The 14592-nt window shown below is 41.5% G+C and overlaps 1 protein-coding gene across 1 annotated transcript in view; it reads left to right on the plus strand.

Moving 5' to 3' along the window:
* skib (v-ski avian sarcoma viral oncogene homolog b) overlaps positions 1-13977 on the plus strand; it is a 31270-nt gene extending 17293 nt beyond the window's left edge. Inside the window, exons 2-7 of the mRNA XM_080026170.1 lie at positions 9962-10075; positions 10293-10396; positions 10489-10727; positions 11169-11431; positions 11522-11752; positions 11873-13977. Of these exons, the coding sequence (XP_079882296.1) occupies positions 9962-10075; positions 10293-10396; positions 10489-10727; positions 11169-11431; positions 11522-11752; positions 11873-12094 (1173 nt within the window). The 3' untranslated portion in view covers positions 12095-13977. The remainder of the gene's footprint in view (positions 1-9961; positions 10076-10292; positions 10397-10488; positions 10728-11168; positions 11432-11521; positions 11753-11872) is intronic.
* The last annotated feature ends 615 nt before the right edge of the window (positions 13978-14592 follow it).

Genomic DNA, 14592 nt, shown 5'->3' on the forward strand with positions numbered 1-14592 from the left:
TCTGTCAAATGTTACTGTACACACATACTCTAAGTGTGAGGCCCTCATTTGAGTCAGATTCCTGTTCTGTTCTGCCCTGAGAGGAGAAAATGTTCACTGGCAATGACTCCTGGTGCAGTTTTGAGTTAATTGGTTGAACACTTAGAAAACCCACTGGCTTTTTGTATATTTTCTTTGCCTGGAGCTAATTCTCCTCAGTTAACTCAAGGCTCCCTATTGATCTTTAAAATGAGCTCCTATTATTCTTACTGTTTAAGTTAAGTTACTTCATTAGTCAATGGCTACATTGAAATTTGTCTTTTTAAATAGTGCAACTCTCTGCATATGTGTTTTAGCATTAGAAAAATACCTCTCACAATACGTTGTAGTGCAGTATTCAAAAGCTAATTCTAGGATTTTATGCTCATAAGCAAAACTTGAAGTTCAAAGCTAATTAAACAAAAGAAAACATCTTCAAAAGCGACATTAGGGGTCTGTATAGCCTTCATTTGAATAATAATTTCACTGTTTGCATTGGTGTTGGAAACAACAGTGGTGGAGGCAAAGATTTAGGTTTTCCAACCTGGTGACCATGAAGGCAGCATTTAAAAACAGAATGATCGGAGTGGTATATATCTATACATTTCAACAGGATGTATTACCTCGGTTCAACCAATTAGCTCCCAAGCGGTTCTCAGAATGTATACTGTGTATACGGTGAAATGACATCACACATGGGACCCTGAGCGAGCAGTGACCCTAACTTCACCTCTCCCTCTCACAGCTTTTATGGCCTCTTCCCCTAAATCCCCCCTATGCCCCCGTCCTGTCCCCTTCACACCTCTTAACCTCTGGTATTCATCCCATTTTCATCTTTCCAAATAAACCTGCCACCTGTCCTCCTCTCTGCTGGCTGGGGGGGGGGGGGGGCATGTGGTCTTGTGGCTCAACTTACTGTGTGCAGCCAGACCGCAGCAGCTCAGCTGACTGGTGAGCTGCTTTACCATTTAAAAAAAAATGTGTCCACCCCTCCCTCCCTCGATGGCTCATTGGTTACACGGTTGTTACTGATTTGTTTAATGCTGAAATTAGCTGTGTGTTACTGTGCTGGTGGTGGTTATTGTTGCTCAAATGAAATTAGTTGAAGCACCAGGTTTGCTTAGAGTATTTTGTATATTAGTAATATTGCTCAAGAACTAGAAACAGATGAAGGGTGTCAATTAGAAAAAAATATCGTAAACCATTTTGATAATTGGTCAAAAGTCAAAGGTAATTTTTTCCCCCTGTCTTTAATAGTTTATTAATGGGATTTATTTTGGACTCATAGGACATTTGATGATGATTCTTCTGGCTTTAGCAAATCTGCATATACTGATTGATTAATCAGGAAAATGAATTTCAGGCTGCTGTAGCTAATGACTGATTTGAAGCTCTAGTCTCGATAATGAAAGTGTATGAAGACAGCAAAATAGTGGCCGGATAAATCCCCCTGTAAGAAACACATGTGTGGGGGCGCCCTTAGCTCAGTTGGTAGGGCGTCCCCCCCATGGGCCTCGACCAGCAGCGGACTCGGGTTCAATTCCAGCCCCCGGTCGTTCTCTGCATGTCACTCCCCTCTCTGCCACATTTCAACTCTGTCTCTACACTATCAATAAAGCATAAAAATGCCAAAATAATATCTTAAAAAAACACATGTGTTTGTGAAAATAATTTAATGGTCTCATTACCTACAGATATAGAGGAGGTATAGATAGGGATATAGATTCACATCGTCCTAAATATTTAGGAAATAAATTAGATAAATGTATAAAGACTGATAGGAAGGTATTGCTTATCTTTACTCATTAACAAGTTGAGTGTAATTAGGCACTAGCAGTCCAGTTGCTCTGCCTCCCCTCCATCATTCTCCCAGGCCTCCTCCTGCCCTGACCTCTTCACTGCCTCTGCCCTTGAGGGAGGTGCAGAGGAGTCATCCAGTACCAGGTACTGCCAGTGATATAATGGTCTGTGTATTTGGAGTTCTATATACTGTTTGGGTTGTGGAGAGGTTATCTGGTGACATTTTAATCGTCTTTGTGCCTTCTTTTCCCGTGGCATTAGTATTAATCTGCAGGATTAAAACCCAGCCAGCCAGCCAGCCTGCCAGACACTGGACTTGCTGTCTTGTTGTAGAGCAGAAGAGAGGGAGTGTGCTAACGTGGAGAACGTCGGCATGCGCACTTCCCTGCGTACTACAGGCAGAGATTAGTGCTTATCACTGACAGACCAAGGTTTTTCAGTCTGAAGGATGAGGATTTACTCATCATGGAGAATGTTTTTTCCAGCCCGTGGAAAGAGTTGTGTGGTGTGTTTTCTCGAAAGTCTGCAAAAAAAGAACCCAGATGATGAGACTTAAATATTTGATAGAAAAGCAGCATTATAAAGCAGGGACATAGAGTTTGAAAGCTGCGGGAGTTTTAGGGAGGATCCAATGAAAAATTTCTGGTGATTTGTATCTTGGGAAATGAAGGATTTAGTGTTTTCTTTTTAATCTGCTCCACACTCAAAAGTCAGGTTATTTCTCAGCCCCTTGCAGCTTTCATTTTGATGGTTCTATTTGAATCTTTCTTGCGCACATCCCTAACTGTATGTGTGTGTAAAACAAGGCAGCTTGAATGACCCTTTAAAATAAATCCTTATACATCCAGATATTTTGTGGTCGCTGTATCTTGACACTTGGCATGAAATTCAGGGAAACGCATATATTCAATACACCGGAAAACATCTGTTTCTCTCTGTTGTGAAATGGTCGTGAAAACTGTTGGGATGTCATTTACCTGTTTTTATTACAACTTTCAATGATAAAATATCATAAAGCATTTTAAAATACGTGAACTATATATATATAGCCTATATATATATATATATATATATATATATATATATATATATATATATATATATATATATATATACAGTACAGGCCAAAAGTTTGGACACACCTTTTCATTCAATGCGTTTTCTTTATTTTCACGACTATTTACGTTGTAGATTCTCACTGAAGGCATCAAAACTTTGAAGGGACATATGGAATTATGTACTTAACAAAAAAGTGTGAAATGACTCTTAAATAGGTCTTATATTTTAGATTCCTCAAAGTAGGCACCCTTTGCTTTTTTGACAGCGCTACAAACCCTTGGTGCTCTCTCAATGAACTTCATTAGGGAGTCACCTGAAATGGTTTAGCAAAGAATTCCATATGTGTTCATTCAAAGTTTTGATGCCTTCAGTGAGAATCTACATTGTAACTAGTCATAAAAATAAAGGAAACGCATTGAGCGTGTCCAAACTTTTGGCCTGTACTGTACATATATATATATATTATGAATTGACAAGTGAAGGTAAGTTATAGACCGTTAAGATAGGCAGAGAGATCTCGATATAACCAAGGGATTATATTGAATTGCAAAGATGGCATTGGCAGCACTACTGCACAACAGAGATCAAGTTCTGTGGAGGCATGCTACACGTGTATGAAAGTGAGGATACAGTCACAGAAATGCTGCCAAATGTTCTGCTGCAACTCAGCTCTGTTTTGATTCAATGTTCGTGATTTTGGAAAAACGGTGAAAACAGCCGCAATGCATTATGAATTTTGAGGTGTGGGAATTATTCTCGCTCATCCTATTTGGAAACCACTGTATTTGCCTCGAGAAAGACTTTCTCATTGCTTTCCTTAGACATAATTCAAGATCACACAATCTCTTTCTTTATTTACATGACTAAGTATTTTATTTGCTCACTTGTTTCACATCAGTGTGATGTTTTTTACCCACATCTGACCAAAGTAGTCATTTGCTGATAAATCTAATTTTCTAACAAATTCACAGAGGCTGTTTCCTTTTTTATTCATGATGTTCCTAAAAGTTGCATGAATACATTTTGAGTAAGTATTCATTTTACCCTTCAGGATGTACCAAATTAAATTCCATAAACGTAGGTTAGCAAGAGTCTGGCTTTGCTCTTTCTCTCTTTCTCTGTCTTTCTCGTTAACCTTCATCCCCTCCGGCCTCCTGGTTAGCACTGCAGCTGCTCCTACATTATAAGTGTGCTAAATGTGAAAAGAAGCATAACGGCATTGTGTGTGTGTGTGTGTGTGTGTGTGTGTGTGTGTGTGTGTGTGTGTGTGTGTGTGTGTGTGTGTGTGTGTGTGTGTGTGTGTGTGTGTGTGTGTGTGTGTGTGTGTGTCTCTGTGTGTGTCTGTGTGTGTGTGTGTGTGTGTGTGTGTGTGTGTGTGTGTGTCTCTGTGTGTGTCTGTGTGTGTGTGTGTGTGTGTGTGTTTGGTATGTCCTTGTGAGTGTGCAAGAGAGTGTTTTCAAAGTTCAAAATTCCTTTATTAAAAATAGACACACAGCAATTACTGAGCCAGTCGTGACATTTTTATTACTCCGGCTCTCTAACAAAGCTCTAGGAAATGTATAAATAAAATAACTCAAGTGGAAAAGGAGAATCAAAGACATAACGGTGAAAAGTAAAAAATTAGAATAGAATAGAATAGAATATATACTGTGTAAACTGTGGTAAAGTGACATTATGATGAGTTCAGCAGTCTCATGGCCTGTGGGATGAAGCTGTCCCTGAGCCTGGTGGTGTGGGACCGGATGCTGCGGTACTGTCTGCCAGACGGCAGCAGGCGGAACAGTTTGTTGCTGGGGTGATTAGGGTCTCTGGTGTGTGTGTGTGTGTGTGTGTGTGTGTGTGTGTGTGTGTGTGTGTGTGTGTGTGTGTGTGTGTGTGCGTGTGCGTGCGCGCGCGTGCGTGCGTGTGTGTGCGCGTGTTTGTGCCTTCATTGGTTTGCAGACACAGCCTTATGTCTTCCCTCAGATCATGTGGTGTGATGTAGAATTATCTTATTCCAATAGTGCAGCAGGGGCGCTCAGACAACTATCTGCTGAATTTGGCGCTATGTATGTGTATAAATACCCCCGTCACAGAGCACGTTTTATTTCCGAAGATAACTTTCCCTCACGACCATACCAAACATGCTCATGCTAATAATGCCTAATCCGTTGTGATATCTGTTTCGTGTCTTTCAGTCTAGGGTTTCCGTGTCTGTTGAAATAACTTATGAGCCCTTTGTACTGTGAGGTCATCCTCCCAGGGAGAGAGTGATTTTTGACTCCACTGTCAACATACTGTAAGAAAAGGCAAGCGGGCATGTTTGTGTCCTCATGGTTTGCCATGTTTGGACCTGAATTGGAATTCATTTCTTGCCATGCAATAGTACAGTAATCTTGCTTTTTGTTTGTTCTCGGTGGAGAGATGATCTCTTTTTAATGCAGCTGCAGGGAATCTGCGTCATTCAGGAACAGTGTTTTTAATGGTGTAGAAAACTCGAATTGAAACGTGTCATTAAGAGATTATAGAGCGTTTTGTATGTTTTTGTAGTTCCTCCACCATATCTTTATTTTAGCCCTTTAAATATTAAAATATTATCCAGTTTATTTTTATGATATCAGAAAAATTAAATAAATAAATAATTTCAATAATTTTCCAGAAATTTGAGTCAATATTTTGAAACTAAACGCAAAACTTTTTTAACTTAATTTTAGAAAAATCTTAAACAATTTGATTTGCAAATAGGTAGAATTAACCAGTTAAACATTTTAAGAATTAAGACTTGAAGCTAGTGCAGCAAGTTTAATTAGCTTAAAATTCAGTATTGCACTTTTTTGCAGGGTCACTTTTATTTATGAAGCTCAACACGTTTGTCTCAGAGGGGCTTCACGTTCTTTACAACAAACCTGTTTCCTTAGACTCAGAATAACATTGAATGTGTGCTTTTTAGGAATTGTCGCTCACTTTATGAATAGTTGTCAAATGCAGAATACTGCTACAATGCTCTGTTCTTCTGCCTTCAAGCTACAATATGTGTCAAACTGTGCAGGCGTGGTGAGATTTTTTTTCACCTTTAGGAACGCCTCGTCCTGTTTGCGCCTCGACCCTTATCAAGTCTCAATCCCAAAGACAATTAGGACAATCCAATAGGCTTAACTGTAATGCCGGCCGTATGCCAAGCCCTGCAGCTCTCTTTCTGTGTCCATATACCGTCATGGATGAGTTCAACATATATATATGTACACACATATATAGAATAAATTGATAAATTAAGATGAGATTTAGCGAGGGGGGAAATGGAAGCGTGTGGTGTATATCTGCGTGGAGCAGGGATGAGGTTTCAGGATATTCTGGGCCGCCACCAGTCATTTCCCCCCAGCTGTTATGAGGTGACCACAGGGCTTTATATAAATCAAGGGACTGTCGTACAATTTATGCAGTGAGAGTTGAAAAGAAAGCTCGAGGCATCCCTGCGAGCATCCACACCAAACTACAAGGATCAGATTTCAAAAAACTAGTATTCTCTCACTTCCAACTAAGGCCGTTACCCGAGTGAGCTGTGCCAGTTGGTGTGCCCTTGAGTGAGACAGCGCCCCACTAAGCACATGGCGATCTGGGGATTACATTCAGGGGTTTAGAAGGGGGAGAAGGAGGCCGTAATCGGAAACTGTTGTGTCTTGTTGCTGTGCACTTTTCTTAATGCCACGCTATCATGCAGTATGCGTTGGTATTGTATGACTGTTGCCCGAGGAAGTTCAGCTGGGAAATCTATTTCTGTCTCGCTTGATGAGTGCTGCCCCCAAGTTTTATTACTTGATAATTTCATTAGAGTTTTTTTTTAGCGGCACCAACATTCAGAGGTTTTCGATTCTGTCTACTGTTACCGGCTTCCCCCTTGTGCAAAATGTGCTTAAAAACATGGGAATATTACTACAATCTGTCTGTTTGTGGAGACAAGAAACAGCAGCCAAAGGACTGGCTATAGATCCCCCACATTCAAATATCCCTGATGGGACAAGTGGAAAATTGAGTGAAGTTAACTCCCAGCAAAACAAGTTCAAGTAATAATGTGTGGTAAACTAAACCCGCCTACCAACAAATGGGAGCCCTGCGATGGTCACGACTATTTCCACATCAGGGTTCAATAAACAAATATTGCTGATTAGCTCCATGATCCAGTGAAATAACAGTTCAATCCACCATCATGCTCCAGTTAGCACAATAACGACAAATTAGTCTTCAAGCAGGTCAGACGCTCTGCTCTTAGAATAGATATATTGACATGTTTGCAATGTGTTGTGTTTCTCTGTGAATGTCCGACATGCCGGCCTGAAAATAGCTGAGGCATATCCCTGTATTACTATGCCATTATCATGGCACTAATTAAAAAATAAAGCATTTCTACTCCTGGCCAGCTGCTATTAGACCCTGTTTAGCCTAAAGGTTTGCTTTGAAACGCTCCCTCATTACAGCGCCTCAAAGAAATATCATACAATAGCGGGTTGAAAAGGGCAATGCTTGAATGGAGTCTTAAAGGAGAGGCTGTACTTGGCCTTCAAGTATACATTCCTTCAGCTCAGTGCTTCCTCTGTGGTCCCGCTCCCCTGGCCCAGCCCCCTCCCTCTCAAGACTCAGTTCCCACAGGGGACTGGGCCAACGCAAACTCCAAGAGAAACTCTCCCTCTCTTAGCAGTGTGTGTGAGAGAGAGAGAGAGAGAGGGGATGTCCTATCATCTGGCCCAGTCAGACCTGCTATAGGCAGTAGGATGTGCGAGATGGGTGTTATGACTCTGTGGCCATGCTATGTCTATGATGTGGTGGTGAGTTAAGCCTGTGCGGCTGCTCTCCTGTGAGGTCAGTGTCAGATTTAGCCAGCAGGTCCCTTGTGGTGTCTGGGAGTGTCTGTTTTCTGACTCTATTATGTCTAGCGCTCGCAGCCTTCCTGGAGCTGCAAACCTCAGGGTAGAAATAGTACCAGACGACAGGCAGACATCCTTTGTCGGGAAAACACGAGTCATGTCAGTAATTACAGAGTCTGATTACAACAGGGCAGCAGTTTCTTAGAAAACCACTGGCCTTGAGTCAGGCAGGTGAGGGGTCGAGTCACCATTGCAGAGCAGGAGTCAGTCAGCGTGAGGTTTGGATTGAAAGGCTTAACCTACAGTAGCAAAGCCAAAGAGGCCTCTCTCTCTATCTTTATATGTGTGTGTGTGTGTGGGGGGGGGGGGGTGAATGGGTGTGTGTGTGGTTACTGGTTAGACAGGTAGAGAGATGTTTGTGAGTCAGATAGAGACGTGATGGGAGTGTCCAGACAGACAGTCATGGGCACGACATGAAGCAATGTGTAATTAGAGTATGAAGAATACAATTGAATAGGTAGTATAATAAAATGTTATTACTCTGTGACACTTTACTTTAATCAAGCTACTATTTATAAGCCATATTTATAAGTTCATAAACATTAAATGAGTTGTTCATAACATTCATATATGCTGAAAGGGGGAGGGGGGGGTAGAGTAAAGTGTTAGCAATTGATCTGTTCATATTTTCCGAGTAATCATTAAGCCTCATATTAAATGTTCAATTAACTTATTCACAAAAACCATTGAAAGTAACAAATGTTGACCAAAGTGCTGTACAGAGAAAACAAACAAATCAGGTGAATACAGGAAAATAAGAAAGAAAATTAATAAGCATATTTTACTTTTCTCTCAGCTCTACAGCAGATTTCGGTATCTGTGGTTCAGGTATACAGTCCCAGACTTGACTAACATATCAACCCTTGAGCACACTGTACCAGACACACACTCTTTCCACACACACACATACCCTCCCACACACACATATGCATGTCAACACCTGCACCCACACATCTCCCCACGCGTACTGACTCCCAATGCACATGCAGACACACACACACACACACACACACACACACACACACACACACACACACACTCTCAAGCGTCTGGCTTTGTGTAGCAAAGCTGTGAGACGTGATTCATTGGCAGCCCGGGTTTCTCGCCTAATGCTAAATGAGGTTTGTCATTAATTTCCATCTTGGGGTGATTACTTTCTAGCAACGATTAAGGCTTCAGTTCACAACTACACACTATTCCGCAGAGTCTTTCCATTGAGGTTTTTGGAAGGTGGACGGAGTAATCATTTGTCTTGAATCGCGCACGCGAGGAGATGGGAGTGTTTGCCATTCCTGCAGGCAGAATGTCATAGCAGTGAATAAGAGAGTAGCAGACAGGTCTGTGCTGGTCTGTGCGCCTGCCCAGGTAAACATATCCTCTGTCTGACAAGTGCAGACCTGAGGGCTGAGGAGGTGAGCTATCTCAACACATGCTGCAGCAGCTTGCCACACACACACACACACACACACAGACATACAATATATACAATCGGAGGCCCTGAAGATTCAGGTTTTTAGGGCACTTCACAAGGCAGATGCTTCACTCCTCTGGTTTTTTAAGCACAGTCTCCCTTGAACATTTCACAATTCTGTAGCCCCTAGGTTGACATGCGAATGCTTTCTGAACACTTCAACTCAATCCTCCGTCAGGTTTGAGTGCAATTACTTTAATTTGTCTCCCTCACTCTCTCCCTCTGTCTCTACATTGCAATATTTCTGTGGTTCTGGGAGTCGATCTGCTCCACCTGATGGCGCCTCTTCTGCCTGGCAGGGAGCAATGTAGCCCTCATGGCTGCCAGCCAGACCAGCTTGAGTGTCTGCTCAGCTCAAAGCCCTGCTCACACACACACACACACACACATGCAGGCGTGCCAAGCTCAGAGACTGAACGCTTACACAGACGCATCTTCTATCCTCCTCTTCTTGCTGCGACTTCTTTTCTGTTTTTCACATTTTTCTTTTTGTCTGCAAGTCTCTGCTCTTTTACAGAATCATTAAAAGTCCTGCTGTGTGCTTCTGACACATTACGTGTGTTGCTTGTGAATAATGCCATGCACAGTCATACGGGAGCATTTTTAGAAGTTGTGGGCTGTTGAAATATCCACTGTACTACATGATGTAATATTGGCAATTTATCTCTGCAAGGATCACAATGATTAACCGCCTGTTTCTTTCATCCGTCCTCAGTCTCCCAGCCCAGTCCCAGCCAAGAGGTCCAAATACAACAAGTTACAATCTCCATCAGCTGACAAAGACAGGAAACCTGACTGGTTACAATCACTGTCAAAGTCTGCACACAAGGTTTGTTCACTGTGTCCATGTCCTTACAAATAAATACACATTAAAAAAAACTTTTGTTCTTTTTAATCCTTACATTATCATCTACTTGCGACCTCTCGCTATCAGCCTTGTCACATGAAAAAGGGGCCTTTGAGCGCGGTCGACACAGCTGATGTAATGGTCTAGTGGTATTTCACTGTGAGTTTTAATGCGCTTGTTGTTTTGTTTGTTGTTCCAGGATTTGAAACAGGTCCAACTGAAACAGAGGCCCTCTGCTTTCCGTCCCTGGTCTCCTAAAGCGGCAGAAAAAGAGAAACCAGCTCCTCAGAATGAGGCAGAGAGGTGAGTCATCTGAGGAAAAGCTCTGGTAGTTTCTGAGTTTGTCAAATCAACCATTGTTTAATGCTTTAAATGCACCCCTATTGCCTCCATAGGTCTTACTCAAAGGGTCACAACGAGACTTCAAATCTGACTCTAGCTCCCGTGGCCTCTCCCATCCAACCAAGCGACAGCCATGCTCCTGGCAGGGGGTTCGCAGCCATTTCCAGGCCACCGCAGGAACTGCATAATGGAGACACACAACCTGCACCGAAACCGGCTCCCTCCACTACCGTCAACGGCCCCGAAGACATGGACACAGATGGGGAAATTGATGTGGATGACTTTGATGATCGTGAGTAACCACCACTCACCAGAAGTTTAAAATAATCGAGAAAATGTGGGCACTCCAAGCGTCAGTTGACACAGATTTTTACAGTTTCAACTTGTGTTAGACAGCGAGTCCCACTGGAAATGACTCATAGCAGAGCTGCTTCAGGGATGATTCCTGTGCAACTCCGCCACCTGGTGGTTAATGGAAAAAGAATACAAGAGAGATTCAAATTGTGTCTGCAGATGTAAGTGTTATGTATAGCCAACAAACACATGCAATCTGTAAAAAATTAGTGAAAATAGTTAAAAGATTCATCAGTTGAAATGTCCAGGTTCTGTGGATTCAAGTGTAGTATTACAAATGGAAACATAATCACCATCCAAAATGATTCACACAAGCAAATTCTTGTCAGCGCTGACTTAAAATGTTGTTTAAACTCTCTCTCTCTCTCTCTCCCTTAAGGTCCGGTTTCCACCCTGGCCTCCCCTCTGCCCGCATGCACCGGCCCCTCTCAGAGCCTGACTCCTCAGAGCATGGCTCCACCTCAGGAGGCCTGGCTGTCGGGGAGCGTTTCCCCGGAGATGGACGGCCTGAGACAGATGCTGTATGGAGGCGTGGACACCAAAGAAACCCGGGAAAAACTCCTGCAGGAGATCGTCAGGATGAGAGTGAAGCAGGAGGAGAAGCTGGCAGTTGCCGTGCAAGCTAAACGCAGCCTTCAGCAGGTAAAAACACATGATCTTGTAAAAAAAAAACATTATGTATAAGTGTTTTGAAAAACAAGAAACTATTGTGATGGTTTTTTTTTTCTTCAGGAATTGGAATTTGTGAGGGTGGCAAAGAAAGGCCGTCTTCGTGAGGCTATCGAATCCAAAAGAAACCTGCGGAAGGAGATCGAACGCCTTCGCGCGGACTGGGAGAGAAAGATGAGGGAGGCGGAGGAGTCCTGTGGGCGGCTCAAGAGAGAGCTGGAGAGGGAGAGACAGCAGCGAGTTTGTGATAAAGGCTGTGAGGCTGAACGTCTGCGCGCCAAGTACTCTACTCAGGTGAGATGTCCCGCACAATGCAGACATAATAATGATAACAGTCTGCTCTGACTCTGTCCCTCAGTGGTTTTTCATTTATACTGACTGTTCTCCATGCCGTGGTTGTGTTGTGTTGTGCAGATTGAAGAGCTTCACGTGCAGCTACAGCAGGCAGAGGCTGACCGTGAGCAGCTGAGACGAGAGCTTCAGCAGGAGAGAGAAGCCCGGCAGAGTCTGGAGAGTGTTGTTAAAGACCTGCAAAGCCAGCTGGCCCTGCAGGCCGACAGCGTCCAACCAGGAGACTCCATGGACACCAACACAGAAGCACACAGACACAGCACACAGCAAACCGATGGATCCTAAAGCTGCACATTCAAAACTGGAGAAAAAGACTCTGAAAAAAGGACTCCTGTTAGGGAAGAGAAAGCTCAGCAAAAAGCAAAGCCCGTTTTGTAAAAGAAAAATCTGTCATATATAATATGATATGGTATAAATCAAATATTGTTATGAAAACATGTACATTTTATGAACTGGAAAGTAGCATGATGTCTGAGCATGTTCTAGAGTTTGACATTAAGAAAGACTTCTTCAGTGATGAACACATGTCTCCAGTGGCATCAGCGCCACTTGCCACCTGACGCTGTTCAAGGATTTTATTTTGGTATAAGCTATTCTAAGATGTGCAAATATAACCACATAACACTACTTGAATATGAAGGGACGAAACATGTTGCGCCTGGTGAAACATGAGCAGATGATGGAACTCTCGGTGCCACAACATATTGGTACACTCAAAGGTGTCATTGCAGACCACTGGAAACAAGAGACGCCAGTTTACCACTATTTACTTTTAATATCAGCTTGCTTTTTATAACTGTAGAGGATGTACTTTTTAGGAATTTTGCTTGCGCAGCACTGTTATTCCACAGGCAGAAAAAGAAAAACACCCATAAACAAACATGTGCGCATGTATACCAGCTTGTCTACCTTTTGTATTTTATAAACCTGAAGTATTGGAGGTTGCGTGGTGTTGCCTTCAGGTTGACCACTGTTTTATGCTTAGACATTTTATGGAAGTGTTACTTTTTATGATGAAACCTTGTTCGTTGTTTGAACATTGTTTTCCAGTAATGTTTTTGCAACCAAACCATGTGATAAAAAAACAGATGTTCTCGCTCACATTATTGCAGATAAGTCTACAAATGCCCTCCTAAAAAGAAGAAGGAAAAAAATTACTTCAATAGCTGTCTGTTTTTGTTGAAATGCGGTACTTCTGATTTTCTATTGAGTATTGTAAAATAATTTATATTCTATGATAATTTGCTGCCTATCAAAAGAAAGCATTCATTTTTAGTCACTGGTTTTAGGGCTCTTAAATCAACAAATGCTGTTTATATGAACAACATTTCTACATATATACAAAATATGGATATATATATTTTTTTACTTTAAGAAAAGGAATTGCACTTTCTAAAGACAACCTTGAATTGTGCATTGTACTCCCTGTTACATTTTTCAAAACACAAGGTAACACGAACTTTGAATTAAAAACACACTTTCCTTCAGTATCCTCTGATGTAAATACAATGATATTGTAAATAAGATATTTGTTGGTATGTTTGCTTGCTCCAGACGTAAATTGATTATGAATATTATTTTTTGCTCTTACTTGAAACCAAAAAGAGACTATATTTGGATTTGCAAAACTGCAATTGTATTATTGTTGTGTCCCTGAGTATCAATGCAATCACAAGACATTTAACAGAATGGATGGACTTGTTGGTTGGAACAAGGAGAATGAAACCATCACTGATTGTGAATTTGACTAATCCTTATTTTTTTCTGTTTGACACACCAGCAGAATATTTTGATTTGTCCCGTGAATTTGTTTATTTGAGAAGATCTTTATTATTTGATATAGAGTATATATTACACTACAGACCAAAAACTGAAAAAATGGATTTTAAATCTCTGCCAACTCCGGCTCCCTCCTTGGATAGAAGCGAAAACCTTCTATTGGTTGCAACCTTAGGTGCTCTCGTATATTTTGACAAGAAACACTTTTATGTCTTATCATTATAATACCCTCGCTCAGTATTTGTTGGGTACAGTGTAATAGCAATATCCATTTTGTTAGCTGATGCTGTTGTAGTTTTTGTTTGGAAGTGGGAGTGCACCTGCCTCTTGTTTCAATGTTTTATTTTCCTTTCGGGAAAACTTGTATAATACCCATTAAAAATCTATCTCAATCCTAAGGCTTTTTGAAAAGTGTTTCTTTATTGTTTGTTTGTTTGTATGTGTGTGGATACATTCTTTAATGTGTATTTCTAGAGATGGCAATATCAAGACATTAGGTCCTCCACTTGGGTCTGAACAGAAATATAACAACTAGGATGATGAATATAGAAAACCGTTTACCTGCTAAACATCATGTTATTATTGTCCCTGAGAGTAAGTTGGCATGCTAGCAGTAGTTAGCTCAAAAGTACAGCCTCAACAAGCTACTGGCATGGCTGCAGACTTTTTATCCCCAACAATTATTACATCTTAAAACAACGCTCTTGTTGACACTGGAAAATATTAAGTTAATATATTGAAACAATGTATTCAATAAGTTAAGAATCAGTTAAGGATGTCACATGCCTTGCTGATTTGTTTACTTACAGACGTAGCTGTGTGAAAAGGTATTTTTCACCCTGCTGATTCAATTTGTCAAAATGGGAAAAGGCACAGGTGTCGCTTACAACAACATGGGCAGTGAGTCAGCATGACCAACAGCAGGACCTTGAAAAACACAACTGGCTGAATCAATTCAACCACTTATAACTTGATTATTTACACCTGTGTGTATGTGCTGTGAA

The sequence above is a fragment of the Ammodytes marinus genome (assembly GCF_949987685.1).
Source record: "Ammodytes marinus genome assembly, chromosome: 4".
NCBI classification, from domain to species: domain Eukaryota; kingdom Metazoa; phylum Chordata; class Actinopteri; order Uranoscopiformes; family Ammodytidae; genus Ammodytes; species Ammodytes marinus.